Source organism: Meles meles, chromosome 11 (genome assembly GCF_922984935.1).
Source record: "Meles meles chromosome 11, mMelMel3.1 paternal haplotype, whole genome shotgun sequence".
Taxonomy (NCBI): domain Eukaryota; kingdom Metazoa; phylum Chordata; class Mammalia; order Carnivora; family Mustelidae; genus Meles; species Meles meles.
In genome coordinates this window covers 8,513,885-8,536,061 of record NC_060076.1, presented here as the reverse complement: position 1 = coordinate 8,536,061, position 22,177 = coordinate 8,513,885, and the positions used below count along the sequence as shown (strand labels likewise).

General features: G+C 52.5%; 1 protein-coding gene across 3 annotated transcripts in view; it reads left to right on the top strand.

Moving 5' to 3' along the window:
* The first annotated feature begins 19,037 nt into the window (after positions 1 to 19,037).
* The window catches only part of LMX1B (LIM homeobox transcription factor 1 beta), a 77,446-nt gene continuing 74,306 nt past the window's right edge, over positions 19,038 to 22,177 (top strand). For all 3 annotated transcript variants that reach the window (XM_046023499.1, XM_046023497.1, XM_046023498.1), the window contains exons 1-2: positions 19,038 to 19,176; positions 20,014 to 20,200. In XM_046023499.1, the coding sequence (XP_045879455.1) occupies positions 19,038 to 19,176; positions 20,014 to 20,200 (326 nt within the window). The remainder of the gene's footprint in view (positions 19,177 to 20,013; positions 20,201 to 22,177) is intronic.

The following is a 22,177-nucleotide window of genomic DNA, read 5'->3' as shown; positions in this document are numbered from 1 at the left end:
TCAGGTCATGATCTCGGGGTCCTGGGATCAAGCCCCACATCAGGCTCCCTGCTTGGCCAGGAAGCCTGCTTCTCCCTCTCTCTCTCCCCCTGCTGTGTTCCCTCTCTTGCTGTCTCTCTCTGTCAAATAAATAAATTTTTTTAAAAAAGATGTTCAATTAGGAGAATGCTCATGATACATTGTTCATGATTTTTTAAAGCAAACTACAGTTTTATATATAAATATATATGCATATATATACACGACACATATATATGTATAGCATGATCCAAATGTTGGTTCTTAAAAAAAGATATCCAAACATTTTTAAAAAGACCAAAGGAGTAAACAAAAAGGTTAACTCTGGGTGCTAGTCCTAAGGATTATTTTTATTTTCTCATTTGTGCTTTCCTATATGTTCCAAATTTTCTATAATGAAGTAGATTATATCCATAATTTAGAAATTATTGAATTTTTTACAAAGGTTTCCAAGTGTAAGAGGCATTAGACTTCCATAACAACCCCAAGATTTGCTTTTCTTTTAACTTTCCTTCTTCATTTATTTGTTCATTCAACAAATACCCACTGGTTTTGCTGTGTGGGCTCATGCTCAGAGTTGATCAGATTCCCTTGAAGAGCTCCTAGTGCAGCAGGTGGACCTACAGATGGGAAGACAGACAGTCCTGTGCCATAATTGTGGTTTGTCTCTGTATCCCAGTCTCGAGGTGGGGTCCAAAATAGAGTTGGGTGCTCCAGAAGTACTTGCTAATGAATGGGTAGAATCCGGAAGACATGAGTTCAAATCCTAGCTCACTTGAGTTCCTGTTTCTGCTTCTACAAAATGGGGGGATAATACCTACCTCATAGTGTTGTCTGAAGGCTCAGTTAACATGTGAAAAGTCTTCCACACAATGCCAAGAAGTAGTACTAGGCCCTCAACAAAGAAAAGAAATAATTTATTTCAGATTGGGTAGACTATGATGGTGTACTAAGTCTGGAGTCAGGCAATTCTTCTGCAACTATTTGGAGCTTGCCTAGAAAGAAATTTGGTTTAAAATTTGGAGAATAGGGGCACCTGGGTGGCTCAGTGGGTTAAAGCCTCTGCTTTCAGCTCAGGTCATGATCCCAGGGTCCTGGGATCGAGCCCCACATCAGGCTCTCTGCTCAGTAGGGAGCCTGCTTCCTCCTCTCTCTCTGCCTGCCTCTCTGCCTGCTTGTGATCTCTGTCTGTCAAATAAATAATCTTTAAATTTTATTTTTATAAAATTATCTTTAAAATTATTTTTAAAAATAAAAAATTTTTTAATTTAAAAAATAAAAAAAATTTTTTAATTTGGAGAAGAGTGTCCACTTATCTAAGAAAAGAAGAGGTATTAAATTTTAAAATGAAAGGAAAACCAAAAAGCTGAAGAAGCAAAAGTTCTGGAAAGGTAGAGGAAGGAAACAGGGTAGACGGGGAGAGATAGAAGCTAGGCTGCTCATAACAGTCCATGTTTTGTAGACCTGACTTGGAAACCAGGCGAATATTTCACAGGATCATAAAACAATGCCAACTGTTTCAAAAAGAATTACAAATATCAAAAGCAAAAGAAACAAACAAAAAGCTAACTTATAGTAAGTTGTGATAAACACATGCAGAGGAATTACTGCATGACTGAAGCCCGGTAATTTTGACTGTCCATCCCTAATAAGATAGTCCCTAAGGGCAAAGCAAAAATAAATAAACAAACTGCAAAAGAAAAAAGAATCAGTAATTATATTGGTGGCGGTATTGGTGTTCTTATCAGAATGTTAAGAGGAAGAGGGACTCAGCAAGCAAGTATATCTTTCATTGGGAACTGGAGAAAAGGACACCCAGCATGGAAGAAAGGATATACAGATGTAAAATGGATGCAGTTAAGTAGAAACATTGTAGTCCTGAATTTGAATTAGAAGTATCAATATGAGGGGCGCCTGGGTGGCTCAGTTGGTTAATTGTCTGCTTTTCTGCTCAGGTCATGATCCCTGGGTCCTGTGATCCCCGGGTCCTGTGATCCCTGGGTCCTAGGATTGAGCTCTGCATCAGATTCCCTGCTTAGCAGGAAGCCTGCTTCTCCCTTTCGCCCTGCCCCCCCATACACTCTCTCTCTTGCCAATAAATAAAATCTTTTTAAAAGAAGTATCAATATGACCACATGACATATTTTTAATTAAGTAGTGTTCTTTATTTTTTGAGCAGTTTTAGATTTACAGGAAGTACAGAGTTCCCATATCCCCCTTCATCTCCCCTCTCTCCCCCAGTTTCCCCTTTTATTAACATCTTGTATTAGTGGGGCACACTTGTTACAATTGATGAGTCAGTACTGATACATTATTATTAACTAAAGTCCACAGTTTACATCAGGCTTCACTTTTTGCGTTGTACCTCCTTGGGTTTGCACAAATGCATAAATGACATGCATCCACCACTGGTGGTTTTTGGTACAAAATTCGTTTCAATGCCCTAAAAATCCTCTGTACTCTGCCTCTTCATCTATTCCCTTTCCCACCCTCTGGCAGCCACTGATCTTTTTACTCTCTTCACAGTTTTGCCTTTTCCAGAATGTCATATAGCTAGAATCATACAGCGTTTGGCCTTTCCAGATTGGCTTCTTTGACCTAGCAATATGAATTTAAGTTTTCTCTATGTCTTCTCATGGCTTGATAGTCCATTTCTTTTTAGCGCCGAATACCGTTCCACTGTATGGTTGCATCACAGTTTGTCTATTCACCTACTCAAGGGCATCTTGGTTGCTTTCATATTTTGACAATCATGACTCACAAAACATTCTATCTTTTTAAAAAAAAAAATGTATTTTCTAGCTCTGTCCCCTAAAAATGCCCAGAAACAGTGACCACCCCAATAGCAATGAGCAATGAGCATCACTTAAACCTCAACTGTGGTCTCTGAATACCAGCCCCCACTCAAAGAAACCAGGGTCTCTTGGAGAAATAGCTGATTCCAGGTAGAAAATATACAAAGTGAATCCGGGGCATCTTGCTATTCCAAAAAGCAAGGAAGTTACCAAAGTCTTCTGGGGTCCGAAGGCCTCAGGGGCCAACTAAGAGGCTCTCTCTGGCCACAGGAGCTGATGTGAGCATTAACAAAAATAATTGCAGAGGATTAAAAAAACAGCAAATAACATTAAATCCGTATGTTCATCATGATACCTTCAAAACTCAGTAACTCCAAGGACGGAGTACGGAGTGATATTCAGGGTATCGTGTATCTCAAGTTAAAGATTGGTGAGAAGAAGTTCCTTTTTACAAGCATTCCAACTAACAAAGGAAGAAGGAAGATAGAAGGTCATCATTTTGCCATCCTAATGAAATAGTGAATCTCGGCAGACTATCAACACCTGGAGACATCATAAAGAGAGAGATCCAGTCATTTATGGACCTCTTGACAGAAGGACACAACATCTCCCTTAAAGGATTATGGTCAGAATTTGAACCTGAATCTGATCAAGCCCTTGGATCTAATTACAGAAAACACAGAGGACAGAGGAACACATTGAAGGACCCCACAGGGATACAAGCAGCACAACTCACACTGGGGGGATATTCGACAGGACAAACAGCCGGGCCCCTTTAACAAATAGATGGCAAGTGGAGGCGGGGTGGGGGCAGAAGGAGGGAGAGGGAAGGAGGGAGGTAGGCTACAGATTGAAAGAGACTTAAGAGACACCTATGGTCTTTTTTATAAGGGGTAAAAACATTTGTGAGACAATTAGGGAAATGTAAAACATTGACATGTGAGATGATAATTTCTCCGGGTGTGATAATGGCATTATGGCTATAATCTTTTTTTTTTAAAGATATCCTTATCATTTGGAAAGATATACCAAAATAGTTATGATTGAAATATTACAGGGGCGCTGGGTGGCTCAGTGGGTTAAGCCTCTGCCTTTGGCTCAGGTCATGATCTCAGGGTCCTGGGATCAAGCCCCACATCGGGCTCTCTGCTCAGCAGGAAGTCAGCTTCCCCCTCTCTCTGCCTACCTCTCTGCCTACTTGTGATCTCTGTCTGTCAAATAAATAAATAAAATCTTAAAAAAAAAAAAGAGGAATATTATAGTCTGAAATTTGCCAAGCAATCCAGTGGCACATTATTCTCTTTACTTTTATGTATGTTTGAAATTTTCCAGAAAAAAAAAAAAACTTTACCAAAAATACAAAATAAAAGCGCCTCTTAACAGAGGCAGAGGCAGGATCTGTGTCGCTGTTATTTTTGTGTGGTCACCTCTGTGAAAATGGGGACCAAGGGGCTACTTTCTTTGCAACACTCCTGCTTCCTTTTAAGTGCCTGTTGGTGAGTTCGTTCTAACCTGCCTACACAGAGGTGAGGAGGGGCTGTGGGCAATGCCTCCTCCCCACATCAGCGTGCACCCTAGGAATAAGGACCAGTCACAAGGAAGAGGGAACCAAGCTGGGTTTGGGCTCCAGCACTGCGACCAACTTTGCATGAGCGAGGTGGGAACATTAGAAACCCAACTTTTCGGGGTGGGCTCCTCTCTGAGTCAGGTATTCACAGCCAGGTATGAACCAGGTCAGGGGGATACAAGCAGGCTCATGTAATGATTAAGATTCTGGGCTCTGAAAGACACAGGTTCAAATCCCAGCTCCCCCAGCATGGGCCTTTACCTGGCTGTGTGTCCGTTTCCTCACCTGTGATCGAGAACAGTATGAGCACCTGCCTCATAACGCTATCGTGGGGGATCAGCATGAGAACGTGTGTGAGGCAGAGCTCGGTGCCAAGCTGGCGTGGTACTCAGCACCCGGTGGTTATTGCTGCTGCTCTTCCTGGTGTTATTTTGTATTAATTATTAGATAGCCAGAACATAAAGCAGGACCTTTCCCCGCAAATTGTTCCTTATATTCACTTCCTTACAGAGTATGTGGTATTATGGAGCACTTTCTCCATTATTTCATTTTGACCAATGCAATGCTGTTTGGGAACGATGCATTATCCTGAAATGACCTCGATGCATGCTCATTTTGGATGTTAATCACAGTAACCTGACAAATGGGCTAAAGGAAATAAAGTAATTTTGCGTAGCTTTAGAATTTCTCCTGGGAGTGTGGCCTTGGACACGCAGGGCTGGATGTCGTTACAAACAAGCCTTTTACAGTCCAGTTTATAATGCATTATGGAAGCTGTATAGATGATGAATATCTGCCAACAAGAAGAGTAAGCATGTAACCTAGTGGCATAACATTCGGCAAACAGGTGTTTGTGGTGTGGGACAATTACAGCATCATACATGAACTTGTATGTCAAGCAACTTAGAAGTGGAGACAAGAGCTTTGGGAAATGATGCTGGACATCTTGAAAAGGGGGTTAGTCAAGACAAAGGACACATATTCAAAACTGCAGGCGAAGCACAGGCAAAAATAAAATAAAATAAAATAAAATAAAAGCACCAGCAAAAATAGACAAATTGGATTTGAAGATTAAAAACTTCTGTTCATCTGGGGCAACTGGGTGGCTCAGTCATTGGGTGTCTGTCTGCCTTTGGCTCAGGTCATGATCCCAGAATCCTGCGATCATGGAGCCCCACATCAGGGAGCCTGCTTCTCCCTTTCCAGCTCCCCCTGCTCATGTTCCCTCTCTCACTGTCTCTCTCTGTCAAATAAATAAAATCTTTAAAAAAAAAAAAAAACAAATTCTGTTCATCAAAGGACACAATCAACAGAGTGAAAAGGCAACCGAACTGCTTGGGAGAAAACATTTGCCAATCATATACCTGGTAAGAGGTTAATATCCAGAATATATAAAGAATTCCTACAACTCAACAACACAAAGAATGATGCATGGGCAAAAAACTTGACTAGCGGGGCACCTGGGTGGCTCAGTGGGTTGAGCCTCTGCCTTGGGCTCAGGTCATGATCTCAGGGTCCTGGGATCGAGCCCCACATCGGGCTCTCTGCTCAGCGGGGAGCCTGCTTTCCCCTCTCTCTCTACCTGCCTCTTTGTCTATTTGTGATCTGTTTCTCTCAAATAAATAAATAAAATCTTAAAAAAAAAACAACTAGACGTTTCTTCCAAGAAGATACACAAATGGCCAGTGAGCACGTGAAAAGATGCACAGCATCACCGTTCATTAGAGAAATGCAAATCAAAACTGCAAAGCATTACCTCCTACTGCTCATTAGGACTCTACTGGCAAAAAAATTAAGAGAACACAGAGAAATTGGAACTCCTGTGCCCTGCCAATGGGAATGTGAAATGGTGCAGTCACTATGAAACACACCAGGGTGGGTCCTTGGAAAACTGAGCTAGGACAGCCATACGATCCAATGATCCCACTTCTGGGTATATATTCAAAAGAATGGAAAGCAGGGATTTAAAGAAATGTTTGTACACTCATGCTCATGGTAGCCTTCACCACAGCCAAGGGATGCAAGCCACTCAAGTGTCCACCCACAGATGAATGGAAAAACAGAACGCGGTCCAGATGTACAATGGGAGAGGGAGATGACTCAGTCTTTAAAAATATAGAATTTCCAACACATGTTGTGACACAGATGAAAGTTAAGGACATTATGTTAGGGGAAATAAGCCAGCCACCAGTGAATACATATGTACAATTCCACCTATATGAGATACCAATAGAGACAGAAGTAGGATGGTGGTTGCCAGAGGCTGTGAGGAGAGGATGGGGAGTGAGTGTTTAATGGGAACAGAGTCTCAGCTTTGCAAGATGCAAAGAGCTCTCGAGATGGGTGGCGGTGATGGCTGCTCAAAAAATATGACTCTGCTTGATGCCACTGAACTGTACGCTTTGGTTAAGGGCGGGGGGGGGAGCGCCTGGTGGCTCAGCCGGTTGAGCGCTGGACTCTTGATCTCAGCTCGGGTCTTGATTTCAGGGTCCTGAGTTCAAGCCCCACTTGGGCTCTGCGCTGCATGTGGAGCCTACTTAAAAAGAAAGGCTAATATTAGGCAGCCTTCAAAAAGAAAGAAAGAAAGAAATCTTGCCATTTACAACGACGTGGATGGAACTAGAGGGTATTATGCTAAGTGAAATAAGTCAATCAGAGAAAGGCGATTAACATATGATCTCACTGATACACGGAATTTAAGAAAGAAGACACAAGATCATAGGGGAAGGGAGGGAAAAATGAAACAAGATGAAACCAGAGAGGGCGACAAACCAAGAGAGACTCTTAATCTCAGGAAACAAACTGAGGGTTGCTGGAGGGGAGGAGGGTGGGAGGGATGGGATGGCTGGGGGATGGACATTGGGGAGGGTACGTGCTATGGTGACTGCTATGAATTGTGTGAGACTGATGAATCACAGCCCTGTACCCCTGAAGCAAATAATACATTATATATTAAATTTTTAAAAAGGTTAAGATAGTAAATGTTATGTCAAGTGTATCTTATCACAATTAAAAATAATAAAAAGGAAGAAATACAAATAAAGACCTTGAAATTAAACTCTCAGAAATTGCAAGAAAGATCATTTATTTATATTTATTATCTCTCTCTCTCTCTTTTTTTAAGGGGGGCAGGCAGAGGGAGAGGGAGAGAGAGAGAATCTTAAGCAAGTCTCATGCCCAGTATGGAGCTGTCTCATGACCGTGAGATCATGACCTGAGCTGAAATCCAGAGTCGGATGCCTAAATGACCACCCAGGTGCCCCCTGTTTATTACTTCTTTTTAACCCATCTGTGGGGTTACTGTTCTAAACATCCAAAATTAGAATAAAAATTGGGATTATAATTTTGCAGGTAATACCCAACTCATAAATGTAATATTTTAAGTAGGCATGTGACAGTTTCAGCATCTTGAGTTTATGTACTCAAATTGACCAAAAACATTTGGAGGACATCTTTTCACTAGAGAAGTCCAAGGGTGCTTCCCATCCCTCCTCGCGTGTTCAGGGAACATATGGAATCATCTGGCAACAGCACTGTTTCTCCCAGTCAGGCTCTCTTTGGACAGCCCCAGCCCTCTCCAGCCCCTGGACTGTTCAGGCTCCCCCACAGCCTAGAACCCAGCCCTCTGGGCCTCACAACTCCCACAAAGAAGCCTGCCCTACTCCCCCATGGCATGCTTCCAAATCAGACAGCATTTAGTGTCTAAAAGGCTGGTGTTTGTGTGCGCCTTTCAGGGTTCTTTTATTAGAAGGAAGGAGCTACTCAAAAAAATGGCTGGAAACAGATTTTTTATTTTTTAAAAAATATTTTATTTATTTATTTGACAGAGAGAGAGGTCACAAGTAGGCAGAGAGGCAGGCAGAGAGAGAGGGGGAAGCAGGCTCCCCACTGAGCAGAGAGCCCGATGCGGGGCTCGAACCCAGGACCCTGAGATCATGACCTGAGCTGAAGGCAGAGGCTTAAACCACTGAGCCACCCAGGCACCCCAGATTTTTTATTTTTTTAAGTTTATTTATTTTTAATAATCTCTACACCCAACATGGGGCTCAAATTCATGACCTTGAGGTCAAGAGTCACATGCTCTCCCAACAGGGCCAGCCGGGTACCCCATGAAACAGATTTTTTAAATTGTTCCTGCACCCCAATACCCTGAAAACAGTTTTCCTCTCACAGGGTCCCCTTGGGCTGTCACCTTCCAATTGGTCCCACAATGCGCTTCCACCATGGGAAGCTGGCCTGAAGGGCCCCTCCTTATAGTGGCAGACAAGGGGGCCTTGAGGGAGGAATTCTGACCATTGCCAGCAGGCCCTGGGAGCTTATGAACAGGACCAGGCCCCTGGCCACATCTACTTGTCTTTCCTTGCACTGAGAGACCATCACAAAGGCCCTAGGAACTGCTGTTACGGTTGACATCAAGAATCCCCAGAGAACAGCCTCTCCTTTCCTCACCCTCTCTCATCCCCACCTCTAGGCTTCTTTGCTCCTCCCAAGCCCCAAATCCTGGCTGCCTCAGTTTCTCCAGACTGTTCCACCCTCCTCTAGAACCTAGCAAGCCCAAATCTTCCTTTGCATCTTCTCTCACATGGGCTGTGAATCCAAGCAGCTTCAACCCCGTCCTTAGTGCTCCTGGGTAGAAGGGAAGGCAGTGAGGGGGACAAAGGTAATGAGATGATCATTCAGGACAAACAATCAGACTCATCTTCTGCCATGAGAATCAGTTTCGTGCCTTGAGTCCTCAGCTGTACACCGGAGAGGCAGATCCCCAACCACCAAGGGAGCACAATACAGAACGGACCATGTTGATTTCAAGGGCACTTGTCCTCTCTGCGTCCAGTAGAACCCCTTCCATTGCTTTGCCACTGAGTGGTGCCCTCCCCACCACTCCTTCCTGATCTCTCCTGGGTTTCTCCCTGAGACTGCAGGGTGGGGGACAGATAATTCCATCTCACTGTGAAGGAGAAACACGTGTTGCTGAAAACATTAAGGGAAACCTAAGATGGTCCAGGTGGTGAAAGAAGGCTTCTAGGAGGTGGTGCTGTTGACACCTAGGTGGGAAGGATGAATAGGAGGAAGCTAGGAAAAGGCAGCAGAGAGAACCTTCCAGGCAAAGGGAACAGCCCGTGCAGACCCTGCAGGCAGGAGAGAGTATGCACTGCTTGAGAGGCTAAAATAAGCACAGTGCGGTTGGTGAGTGACACAGAGAGTAAGGGGGAAGGAGGTGGACACGGGCCAGGAGGCCTTAGGGGCCACTGGGAGGATTCTAGACTTGGAAGCTTTTCCTGGGTTTGAAAAAGCTCTTCCAGGGAGAGTAACTCTGCCAGGCAGATTGTGTACGCCAAAGGGGAGGTGGAAGCCAAGATGGGGGGTTGGAATTTTCTGGCTTCTCTGTGCACCGGGAAGAGTTGCAGGGCTGTCCAGATCCCACAGAGCTCAAGACCAGGCCCAGCTCACCACCCTTCAGAGGTTGCCCAGCACCCGCAGGTGGGAGCGTAAGGGCAGTAGCTACTGGCCCAGTTCTACCGCTCGATGACCTTGAGCAAGGCATTCCCCCCCCCGAGCCACGCCTTCCCCATCTGCATAATGGGCATCAATGCCAGCTACCTCACGGGCCTGTTTTAGGATTTCATGAGATCACAGATGTTGCAGGCTTCACAAAAGGCCCGGTATAGTGAGTCACCGATCAAGGTGAATTACTATCGTCACTAATATTAGTGTCATTACTGATGCTCACAGCCTGTCCCAATTCCTGAGCGCTGTTCTGTCTGTTGCTTTCTGGACTGTCTCGGGATCAGCCCCGGGACTGCACGCGATGACCTGCTTCTTTGCACAAATGTGCGTGTTGCACCGAGGAGAGCCCCTCCTTCCGCAGAGGGTCCAGCGGGGTTGCTCGGGGGACACATTCCAGAAAGAATAACTGTGTAACATGAAACCCTGAATCTGGAAACACAACCTCTATGGGAAATTAGAGGATAAGGTCTGCTCTGCGGACCGCCCAACCTCATTCCATACAAAAGGGATATTGAGACCCAAGGGCCTGGTCACTCAGCCTTCTGCCTATGGTCTCACCCCTCACCACAGCCAGAGAGATCTTCCTCAAAGAAATTAAACTTGGCCATGGCATCGTGCTGTTTGAACCCTCCCATGGCTCCCCACGGCCCTCAGGTTCAAGTTTACACTCCTCATCATGACCAACAATGCCATGTGGTCAGGCTCCTGCCCACGCCTGCAGCCACATCCTTGTTCCGACCCAGCCATACATGCTTCCAATGGATCGAGTTCTTTCCTGCCTCAGGATCTTTGCACACCAATGACCCTCTTGCCCTCTCTAACAAGCTACTACCAGTCCTTCCAGATTCAAAAGCCCACGGACCTTGTTGAACCTCCAGATAGTAATGTGAAGTAGTAATACATCCCCACTTTCCAGCTGAAGAAACTGAGGCCCTGGGAACCACCAGGTGGCTCCTGAAACTAAGCCCCAAACCATGCCACCCAGACTCCAGAATCTTTGCTCACCTAAGAGGAAGCACCTGGTTACCCCTCCATCCTAACGGGGGAGTGAAGGTGGTTCAGATAAGAAGCCCGAGCCAAGGAGCAGAATGGGACCAATATGGCACAGAGCAAAGACACTGAAGTCACAATGCATTCAAAACCCCACATGGCCCCTCATACTCCTGTGGTTTAAGGAGAGACATCTGACCTCTCCAAAGCTCAGTTTTCTCATCTGTGAAGTGGGGCGCACTGGGAGTGTTCAGGAGCCACACATGGGAAGTGCCCGGCATTTGGTAGATTCCCAATGGAGGGCATGACGCCTCCCTCCCGGGATGCATCTGGGGAGGCCGGACCAGTCCAGACCAGCCCATCCCAGACGAGACTTGCATCACCCGAGGTTAGGCTGCCGAGGTTAGGCTGCCGGGGCCTGGGAACCATCCCTGCGCTGTTTTCTGTTTTGGGTTTTGTGTTTCCCAGCGTTTCCTTTGGAAACAGTCCAGCTTCCTCCCTGCTGGAAGGAGGCAGGAGGGGATTGTTCACGCCCGGGCCTGGATGCCCAGGGGAGCTGTGTGGGGAGGTGACAAGAGCCTGGGGTTTGGAGTCCAGCCAGTTCAGGTTTGAATCCAGAATCTGACACTTAAATGCTGTGTGACCCCGGACGAGTGACTTCACCTCTCTGTGGTGCTGATTTCCTCACCTGTTAATAGGTCTCAGGATTTCTACCTCAGCGAGGATTGGATGCGGATGGAGGGACTCAGATGAGGGAAGATTCTGGAGGTATTTGCCCAGTGTATGTACAATGATTCCTTTTGAAGATGTATTGAAGGTGGGGAAGGAGCTACAGGCTTACACGGGGAGTTACCAACAGAAACGCCCCATGGCAAACAGAAGAGGGTGGGTGTCCTGTGGTGGGAAAGAGGATATACTGGGGGGAGGGGGAAAGACACAATTTCGCTCTAGATTTTCATCTCCCTACTGGAATGAGGGTCCGAGGTGATCACACCTCTGGTTTTTCAGGAGAAAAATCTGTATTTTCGTCCAAAATCTCATGATCAAGATAGGGTAAGGAACGTATACTATATGATTCCACTTACACACATTTCAGAAATAAGGCAAAACTCATGTACAGTGATGGAAACCAGGATGGTGGTGGCTTCCTTGGATGAGAGCTGGGCAGTGCCCCGGGAGGGAGCATATGGAAAGATTCCGGAGAGCTGGAAATATTCTCTTGATCTGGGTGTTGGGGACATGCGTGTGCTCCCTTTGTAATTGCATGCTTTGTGCGCTTCTCTAGGTGGATGTTATAGTTCAATAAAAATGCTAAAATAATTTTAGAACAAATCTATCAAGGCTGCAGGTCTGGGAGGACAGATAGTCAGGATGGCCAAACCGAGAACACCTGCAGGCGGCATCCTGCACCCCAGCTGAGACGTGGGCACAGGTGGTCTTGGCCCCTGACACCCCGAACTGGCTCCTCACCCTTCTGGAGCACCCCTGCTTTCCCAGCCAGCCAGGAGGAACGCCCATCCTGCCCCACCCCAGCTGCCTTGTCTGGAGAGAGAGCGGGGAAACCCCATGGCCTTTCAACCTGCCTCTTTGGCCAGATTCTGCTGAGCTCCCCATCTAGAGAAAACAGCATCATCTGCCACTTCCATGATAAAGCAACACCCCCCCCAAAACACCTTTAGTTTTTATCCATCTTTAGGCAGAGTTCTGTTTCCAAAAAAGCCTTTCTAGAATCTGGATGTCACAAAGCCTGGCCCCCCACCCCGAGCAGCTCCCCACTGAGTGGCAGCAAACTCTTCTGGCAGCGTCCCTGGAGCCCAGGAGCTCTGGCGGGAGAGGGCTGGTGGTTGGCAGTGGGACTGCCCCCGCTTCGTCCCTCTGCCTAGTCGGGATATCTTAGTTTTATTTTTGTTTTCACTCTTGTTCTTTTCTTTTCTGAGGGCCAACAGAAGACGCACACGCCTCCTATATAAAGCGGCACTCGCCAAAACCAATGCACATCAAATGCATTTGTTTGCACAGACACTCATAAAAACTTTACTAGACACCAAATAATTACAGGAAGGGGCAAACCTCCAACTCCACCGATCCCCAGCGTTTTGAAGTGGATTGAAGATAAAGATCAAGTAGGATGGGCTCTGGCCTCAGCATCACATCCAGCCCCCTTCCCCAGCCATGCACCCTCAGGGTGGAGACGCATGAACTTTCTTGCTTTTGCGAATTTGTGTCCAATTCATATAAAATGTTTTCCTGCAAGTTATTCTTACTGTCCTAATGGGGCTTTTATGGTTCCAAATACAGTCCCTGGCTTTTTCTTTGTTCTGGCTCAGGTCCTTTGTAGGGGAAGCCCCTGATTCTAGATGGGTTGCTGAAACAACCCAGCCCATCCATTTGGCAAGAAATGCAAAGATTCTTGAAGAAAGTGCCTTTTAAGAAATAAATATAAATGGCACCTCAAGAGTCCCACACAGTCAGTTTTGATGCACTAGGCTGAGGCCCCTAATTCTGTTGTCTTCCAAAGCTACTTCCAGACCCAGGCTGCACAGCCAGGGCAAGTGGAGAAGGCTGAAGCTCTCTGGGCAGGACATCTGGGCACTGTCCGGGAACTCTCCTGCACCCAGCCCACAGCTGCAGGGATCTGAGTTTTGCTTGCCCTAAAGGAAGATAAATGCCCGAGCTCAGCATGTCTCTGTTTCTCCGGTCAGGTCCTGGTTGGGAGGGGAGGAGGCAGCTATGATCTCCCCAAGTCCCAGGGATGGCTTGTATCCAATTATTCACTATTTACAGAGGCCTACTCTGCGCCAGACACGGTAGTAGGCACTTACATTTCATCCTCTCAGCCATCCTGTGGAATAGATGTTATTACTATACCCCCCTTCCAGATGAGGAAGCTGAGGTGCAGAGGACAGCACTTTCTGGAGTCCCACAGCCACATCCTGAACCAGACCTGGCCAGGGCCCTGCCCCTCTCCTGTCTTGAGGACTGACAGAAGGCTTTAAATCTGAGCCTGAGCTCCTAACCCACCAGGGAGGAATTCCATGACTCATGAGCCAAACTTTGCACCGAAAAGCCATGGGCCTGGGGCCAGAGCCCCCCTCCCCCAGCTAGGTGAGGTAGGGCTGGGCTGCAGGAGGACAGAAGGACCTTGCTGGGACCACCCTCCACATCGCAGACAGACATGCACCAGCACACTGCCTCAGAGCCATGCACACTGTCTCACCAACAAACTCTGCCGAAAACCCTGTCCTCTGCCACCTCCCTCCCACTAGCCTAGAAAACCCCAGAGGGGAAAGGAAGTAAGAACCCACTCTCAGCCCGGAGTCTGAAACACCCCAGCTTGGGCCTTTCTCCAGTCATTCCTCTTTTGGGACCTCCACCTGGCCCTGGGGCTCTGCGAGCTCTCCTCCCGCACAGGAAGACCACAGAAACTTCTCTGGGCTGTGGGACGGACGGTGACTAGGTTACTTATCACACGCATTCTTCTCCCTGCCAGCTGAGAAGGGGCCCAAGCTTTTGCCCCATGTGTCCTGGGGTCAAGCATGCTGGGGTTCTCAGAAGAGAGCGCGGTCACCACTGCCTCGGAAAGCCAGGACGCTCCACCTCTGGTGTTGCTGTCCTACCCCAGTTCAGGAGCTCCTGGATTTCTGGATCCCAGGGGCCACCAGGGAATGATGGCTCCCCAACCCAGGCCTTGTCTTGGGGTGGCTCTGGCCCAGTCTGCTTCCCGCCCGATCTGAGCATCAGGAAGGCCAACGGCGTGGGGGAAGTGTGGGACGGGTCTGAGCACTCCGATGGCCGATGGCCGGCCGGGACTCTCCAGGCAGGGCGGAATCGGGCATCCACGCAGCCCCTCCTCCGCGCCTTCATGCTCCGCGGCACTCTGCTGCGCGTTGCCCAGCACTCCACCCCTGCCCGGGGATTCTTGCTTCTAGCTGGGGTTGTAAACTGCGAGGGGACCTGGGTTCGGTTCAGCTCAGAAGCGCAGCCCAGGGGAGGATGGACAGGACTCCGCTGTGGGGAGGGGTGGTCCCAGGGCTACCTTTGGGAAGAACAGTAGCACAGGCAGGCACAGGGAGTGCAGGGTCCCTAAAGAGTGGAGCAAGGGGGTAACAGGGAAGGGCTCCTCGGAGATGAGGCACCCGCAGGATTGGGAGAGCCGGGACTCCCGCTGAGCTTCACTCTCAGTTCTTGCTTCCTTCCAAGGGATTCCAAACGATTCCAAAGAGCTGGCTGGGTCTTTCCTTAGGTGGAGAAAATCTGAAGCTGTTTCTGTGGCTGAAATCCAAGCCACAGAGAATCCCAGATAGGCGGGAGCGCCCGGGTGCGAGCCGCTGGGGGCGTCGTGGGTCCAGGACCACCAAGGGCCGCTGGGGGTGAGGACGGGTGCCAGATCAGGCAGGCTCCATTGCGCACAGCAAATTGCCGCTAGGCGCCTATGGACGGTACCTGAGTCGGGGGGCCTAGGCCCCCCATTCTACTGTCCAGCTGGCCACTTCTTCAGTAGGGGAAGTGGTGGGGAGGGCTGGAGCCACGACTGTGCTAGAGACCTGGGTGTTCTGTGTGTCTGTGTGCGAAGGACCCGGGACTGCGGACTCAGCCGCGGAAAGAAGGCCCGGGAGCCGGACAAAGGGCAAGGAAAAGGACTTATATGGTGATCCGGAGTGTGGGGGTGTGGCGAGGGGGGACGAACAGACATGGAGCGGGGAAGATGTGGAGGGAGACCGCAGGTTTGTGGACTGAGCTGCCCCGCTCCCAGACCAGAAAGAGCAGCCGGTGCCTGGGTCGGGCACGTACCTGGCAGCCTCTGGTGACTCTGAGCACCATCCCTGGCCCTCCGAATGTCGGCCCTGGCTGTGCGGGCTGTGACTTGGTCAGGAGTGGGGGGTGAGGGACCAAGACTCTGCGTGCCCCAGCACAGACCAAACTGGAACACCAGAGCCGGGCTGCTGGCACATCCTCTTGCGCTGAGACCTTGCTTTTGGGTGGCCCCGGCAACACGACCCTGGGCAGTATGCGGCCCCGACTCAGCTCTTAGACGCCAGCCTGAGGGTCACAGAAGTCCTAGAGGCCAGGCCACCGGGGCCCCCATTTTCGTTGAAGGGGAGAAATGCCGAGAAGAAGAAGCCGGTCACAGGGAAGGTGGGGAGAGGAGGAGGAGGCTGGAACGCTGCACCCGAAGTGTGGGGTCGGAGGTGAGTGTGCGGGGCCTGAGACGGGAGAGGATTCCCAAGCGCGCTCTGAAGAAGGCGAGGGTCTGGGCCTGGAATCAGGACCCTCAAGCCCATAGGCAACGTGCAGGGACGCAACGCTGCCAGCAGAGGGCAGAATGCGCCCGGTCGGTTTGCCCGTACGGTGCCGGGATGTGCGCGCCCGAATTTTGCCTGCCGGGCTTCTCCCGAAGCTGCGGCGCCCCCGCCCCAGATGCGGGGGGATGGCGGCCCAGGCCCACGCACAGCCTTAGGAGCTCGAGGCCTTCCAGGCTGTGCAAGGACGAGCGACCAAGGGCGTATGAGAGAAGCTACATATCCTCTCATCCACCGTCCTGGATACGGACACACAAAGACGTGGAGAAATACACGGAGTCACAAAACCACGCGCGCGCACTCGCGCACACACACAGAACCCCAAAAAACTCCGAGAGACAAGCAAGCGCTCAGAATCATTCAGAAACTCGAAGATACACTCAGACACAAAGATGACATGAAGACACATTAACAGAAAATTATCCCAAGCACAATAAAGAGGCTGAGAGACACACAAAGACGTTGGCACCCACATACAACGACAGGGACACACACAAAGACATACAAACACACAGAAGATACAGAGGCATGTTAAGACCTGCAGATGCACACGCACGTGGGCACGGGAAAGACACCCAGGTACACAGATTCACACACTCCGAGCCCAGAAAGTCTCAGGCACACAGAAATACTGTATGTGCACAGACACGGTGCACAGGCATGCGACAGACTCCGAAGCGGGAGCATCGACGCGCACTCGCACACACAGATACCCACCGACACACAGGTACTGGGATGGGGCGGGAGCCTTCTAATCCTCCACAAAGCCAGGCCCCTCCGCGGGGCCCCGCGGCACAGGGGGCCACTTCTGACCAAGCCTCCGGCAGGCTCCAAATCCGATCCGCCCTCTCGCCTCCAGCGGGGTCAGGGGACCCGCCTCCCATGCCCTCCGCCCCCGCCCCGCTCCGCGCCGCTGCTCGGGTCCGGGAGGGGCCGGGCCGCCCCGCAGCGGCTCGAGGGGTCAGCCAGCTCCTGCCCCGGGCCCGCACCACCATCACCACCCCCACCCCCACCCCCCACCCCACCCCCGCTCCTGGGCGAGCAGCGCCTCTGTGGAGACCCGGGACCCCGAAGACACAGCCGGCCTAGGTGCGGTGTACCGCAGCCGGACACAGCGGCCTGCGCACCGAGCATGGGTGCCGGTGCCAGGGCGGGTGGATGCCAGGCCCAGCGGGCGCGAGAGTCTGGGACTCTGTCTTGCCGACCTTTCACTCCCCAGCGTCAAAGCCCACCTTGCCCAGTCTGACCAGGGCGCTGTCCCTGCCGGTGCGGCCTACAGACCCCTAGCCGGGCCCCTCCGCCACCAAAAGGAGCCTATCCCAGCCACCAATCCCGCTTCCATCGAGCAACCGAACACACATCGTTCTGGGCCTTCAGTTACCGACCCCAGAGCCACTATCCCCTTCCCGTGCATTTACAAATCCTGCGAGGCCAGGTTCTCATCCATTGCCTCCACCTCTGACCGGGGACCCCGTTCTCAGACTGAATCGCCCTCTAAACTCTCCGTGCCTATGCTGGGCCTGACTCTCCTCGTCTTCCCAATGTCCCCCATCCTCGATCCCAGGGCCCTTCCAGGATCTTCACTCACCCCTCGACCCAATCTCTGCCACGCCGGCTTTTCCGGACCCCTCACCCCAAATCCGGAGCCCAACCCCCTCTCCCAGGGCCAGGACCCCGTTTGGCCATTCCTGGGCCAACAGCCCTTCCTGCCTGACGGGCCCCGTCCCTCAATACAGCAGCCAGCCTCTCCGCGGACCAAAAGGGCCCCCGGGAAGGCGCCGCCGCCCAGGGGACGTCAACTCAGCCCGGAGCGACCTACCTTGGCCAACAGATGGGGTCCCCGGGCGGTCACTCTCGGTCGGCGCCTTCCCCTGGTGGACCCGCTGCGCTCCCCGCCATCCGCTCAGTCTGGCCTCGCATGGGGCCACTCCTCCTAGCGCCGAAGCTTTACAAAATATTAATAATAAAGAAACCAAGCAAGAAAAAAGAAAGCCTTCAATCCCCAACTCCCAAATCAATTTTTCAAAGGGGTGGGGCAGAAGGATTTGTTTCGAAGGTGACCCAAACTTCTGCAAGGGGCCAGCCGGCGCTCTGTCTGGCCGGGGCGCGGGGGCCTGAGCTCCCGGCCAGGCGCGGAGCGGGGCGCAAGCCGGGGGCGCGGGGAACCCTCCCGCGGGGGGTGGGGGGGAGGCGACGGCACTATTTGACGTGGAGCCGCCGGCTCATCCCGGCGCACGGATACGAGGCGCACCAATGAGTTCAAATGTCAGGAAGTTTGAGGAGGGGTGAGGCGGCTCCCGGCCGGAGTATCCCTCCGCCGCCAGCCCCAGCTCTAAACCCAGCGGCTCCTCCGGCGCACCATGGCACTGGAGTAGTGCGGGGAGCGCGCCTGGAGCCCTGCGGCCCGCTGCGCCCCGCCCGGGACCCCGCTGCGCCGCCCGCGCCCCCCCAGCCAGCGGGGCCGCCCCTGCACCCCCGCCCCCTCCCCCGCCCGCCGCCGCCTCCGCCGCCGCTGCCGCCGCCGCCTCCTCCCCGCGGCTCGGTCTGCCGCCGCCGCCGCAGCCCGGCTCCGGGGCTGACAAGCAGGTGACAGAGGAGCCGGCGCGCGTGGCTGCGAGTGCCCGGGAGAACGCGGCGCGGACTGCAGCGCCCCGGCCCGCCCGCACGCACGACGCCGGGGCCCGGGGCCAGCGCGTCGGCGCTCCACGCTCGCCGGGGGCGGCCCGCGGCCCCTGCCGCAGCCCCAACCCCGCGGGGGCCGCGCCTCCCCGGCTCCGGGGCCGCGGCGGCGGCGAGCGGGCAGGCGGGCGGGCGGGCGAGCACCCTGGCCGGCGGGGCCCAAGGCGCGCCCCGCGTCCCATGGATATAGCAACAGGTCCCGAGTCGCTGGAGAGGTGCTTCCCCCGCGGGCAGACGGACTGCGCCAAGATGCTGGACGGCATCAAGATGGAGGAGCACGCCCTGCGCCCCGGGCCCGCCACTCTGGGGGTGCTGCTGGGTGAGTGCGGCGTCAGACGCCCAAGTGGTCATGGGCAGGGGACAGGGGCATCCTTCCGAGATGGACTCAGGCGGCCGGACCAACGGAATAAGGAAATGGTTTGCAGGACGTAGGGGTGCGGGAGGACAGAGACTAGTCTTCTGCAGTGATCACTGGAGGGTCAACAGGCACCCCTAAACAGGCATCGTGAAGAGACAGAGCTTTGCAGGGACACCACCTAGGAGGAGGGAGGCCAGGACCGCCCCAGCTGCCACCCACCATCTTCACTGGGCATTGGTGCTAGAGCTGCCACTCCCGAGGGGATAGGAGGTGAGAGGCCAGAGTGATGGAGACCCAAGTAGTCACCTTAGCAAGCTTGGGAGCAGTGCCAGGTCACTTGGTGGTGGGAGCTTTTAAGAGAAAAATCTCCCCTGGGCCACCCAAACTACAGGTTTTAGGGAGACTGGGGACAGAAGACCACGAACGCCGCCGTGGGGCGTGTCAGCCAGCGAGCGCCCCAGCCTCACCTCGCCCGTCTTGGCTCCAGCCGGCTACCCCGCGCGGTGCCGGTTCTCATACGTAGTAACACCAAGCGCCGGATCTCCGGAGAAGGGGAGAGTGCAGCGCCGAGCCAGGGCTCTCGAGACCCGCGGCCTCTCCGCGCGGGAGTCGGTGGACTGGGACGAACCAGCTGAGGCTGCCCGGGCCCTGGTGCGGCGGCCAGGGGAGCGCAGGCGGCGGGCGGCGCTCACGGCTTGCCCTCACCCTTGGGGCCCGGGCTGCGGGCAGCGCGCGGCCCGGACGCTGGGGCCAAGCTGGTCGGGGCTGACCGCCCGGCTCTCGCCCTGTGCGCTGCAGGCTCCGACTGCCCGCATCCCGCCGTCTGCGAGGGCTGCCAGCGGCCCATCTCCGACCGCTTCCTGATGCGAGTCAATGAGTCGTCCTGGCACGAGGAGTGTTTGCAGTGCGCGGCGTGTCAGCAAGCCCTCACCACCAGCTGCTACTTCCGGGATCGGAAACTGTACTGCAAACAAGACTACCAACAGTAAGCGCCTCTCTCATTCTCCTTCCCTGCCGCCGCCCCCCGGCGCTCAAGCCCGGCCGCCCCCCACTGCCAGGCCCGCGTCTGCCCAACTGCCGGCTCCGCGCACCGCTGGGCCCATCAGTTCTGAGAGCTGTGCGGGCTGTGCGATTCCTGGCAGGGACTAACCATCCCAGGCAGGCTGCGACTGGTAGGGTGGCCGGGAGCCTCTGGCGGTCCCTAGTTGCCATCTTTTGTCTGGAAACCTGCATTGGTTGGGGTACAGGACAAGGCCCTTGGCCGGTTGGGAGATACCATCCCTCTGTCCAGGGACAGGGCCTGACCTCACCGAGGCCTAAATTGGGGACCAATGATTGATTTCCAAATGAAAACAGTGCTTTAGGGAGCCAGACCCTGGTGGTGTGCTTCCCAAAAGTAGGGTTTTATGGAGGTCTGGGATTCCTGGAGCAAGGAAGTGGATTTTGGGGGGCTGCTGAGTTGCCCAAGCAGCTCAGGATGCCTCCTTCCTGCCATGCTCTCTGTTGTCCTGTCAGTCCCTGATAGAAAAGAGTGTCCATTCTCTCCAAACCGCTCCATGCGGGAATTTTGCACTTAGCAATTTTTGCTGGCTGGAGGATCTGTCTAGGAAGAGGACCTCAAGAGGTGGCAAACCACAATCTGAGGCTCCCAGGGGTGGGGATGAAGAGCTGCCCAAGTCAGCCTTCCCCAGCAGGCCCTCTTTCTTGCCCAGTGTTTGTGTTGGAGAGGGGGTGGCTTGCTTTGCCCTGGTGTAGCCTAAGCCTCAAGGTTGAGTCTGGAGACTATGGGTTGAGCCCTACCTGCTAACTTTTGTTTTTAGCTGAGACTATGGATTTGTCTGGCAAGGTGCTGGGACAGTTAAGAGCAGATTGGGGCTTTTTCTTTTCACCCTCTGCATTTTGTGCCTGGCAGTGTGATTGGGAGGGAGGCAGAGAGAAGCAATAGCCAAAAGAAAGGTGTCGGCACCCCCAGGGAGGACAGAACTTTCTAGTGAGGTCCAAAAGACCCTAATGGGGCTGCAGGATGAGGAGGCTCTCAGGTGTTTGGGGGCTCAGGGGGAGCTGTATGTACCTCCAGGAAAAGCGTGGGCTGCAAACGCCTGGTGATGACTGCAGCCTACCTGTCTGCCCAGGGACTGTTCCTAAATCCAGGCCCTGATGGGAAGTGGAGCCTCTGGGGTGCCCCATCTCCATCTCTCTAGCTGCTTGGCTGAGGCCTGGAAATAGTGGGACTGTAGGCTAAAGCCCTGGAGAGGGTATTAGCTTCTACTCTGAAAGGTTCTGGCTGAGCCCCACAACAGCAGCTTATCTGACTGTGCTCTCCTGGTCTGGAAGGTCGGATAGGACCTGCTCTCTGCACCTTGCTCTTCCTGCCCACTGGGGGCTCTGCGGGCAGGAATTGGGGTACATTTCAGAGAGTCAACTCTTTTGCTGATCCCAGAGTCTTACTGAGACCTCTTCCTCTGTCCGGAGCACCCCCAAATTAGGCACCTTGCCGTTGGTAGCATTTGTGCTGTGCCCTGGACGGACAGGATTCTAGTTCCAGGAGAAAGTGTGGCCGCCAGTCAGTTCAGCCACAAGCAGGCGTAGAGCAGGACAAATAAAATGGGGAAAGTAGTTGGGGTAGATGTGGTCGGGGGCTTTGGTCTGGCCAAAGGGCAGGGTTCACCAACTTCCAGCCCACCCAAGTCCTGCGGGCCTGCACCTCTGCCTGCCTGACCCTTAGCTCAGCTCTGGCACTGCCACTTCCAACTCAGCTCAGCCACCGGCCTGGGTGACTCAACATGTGGGGGCGGGAGGCCCAGGAAACTGGAAGTGGGCCTCCAAGTCATTGGTGCAGATTTTGGGGGAGAAGTTTTTTTTTTTTTACACGTTGGAAGGACCCTTTCCAACCTCTTGCCTGCATCTGCCAGGTCTCTCCCCCTACTCTTCAGTCCTCTATGGAGCTTCTGTTTAAAACAAG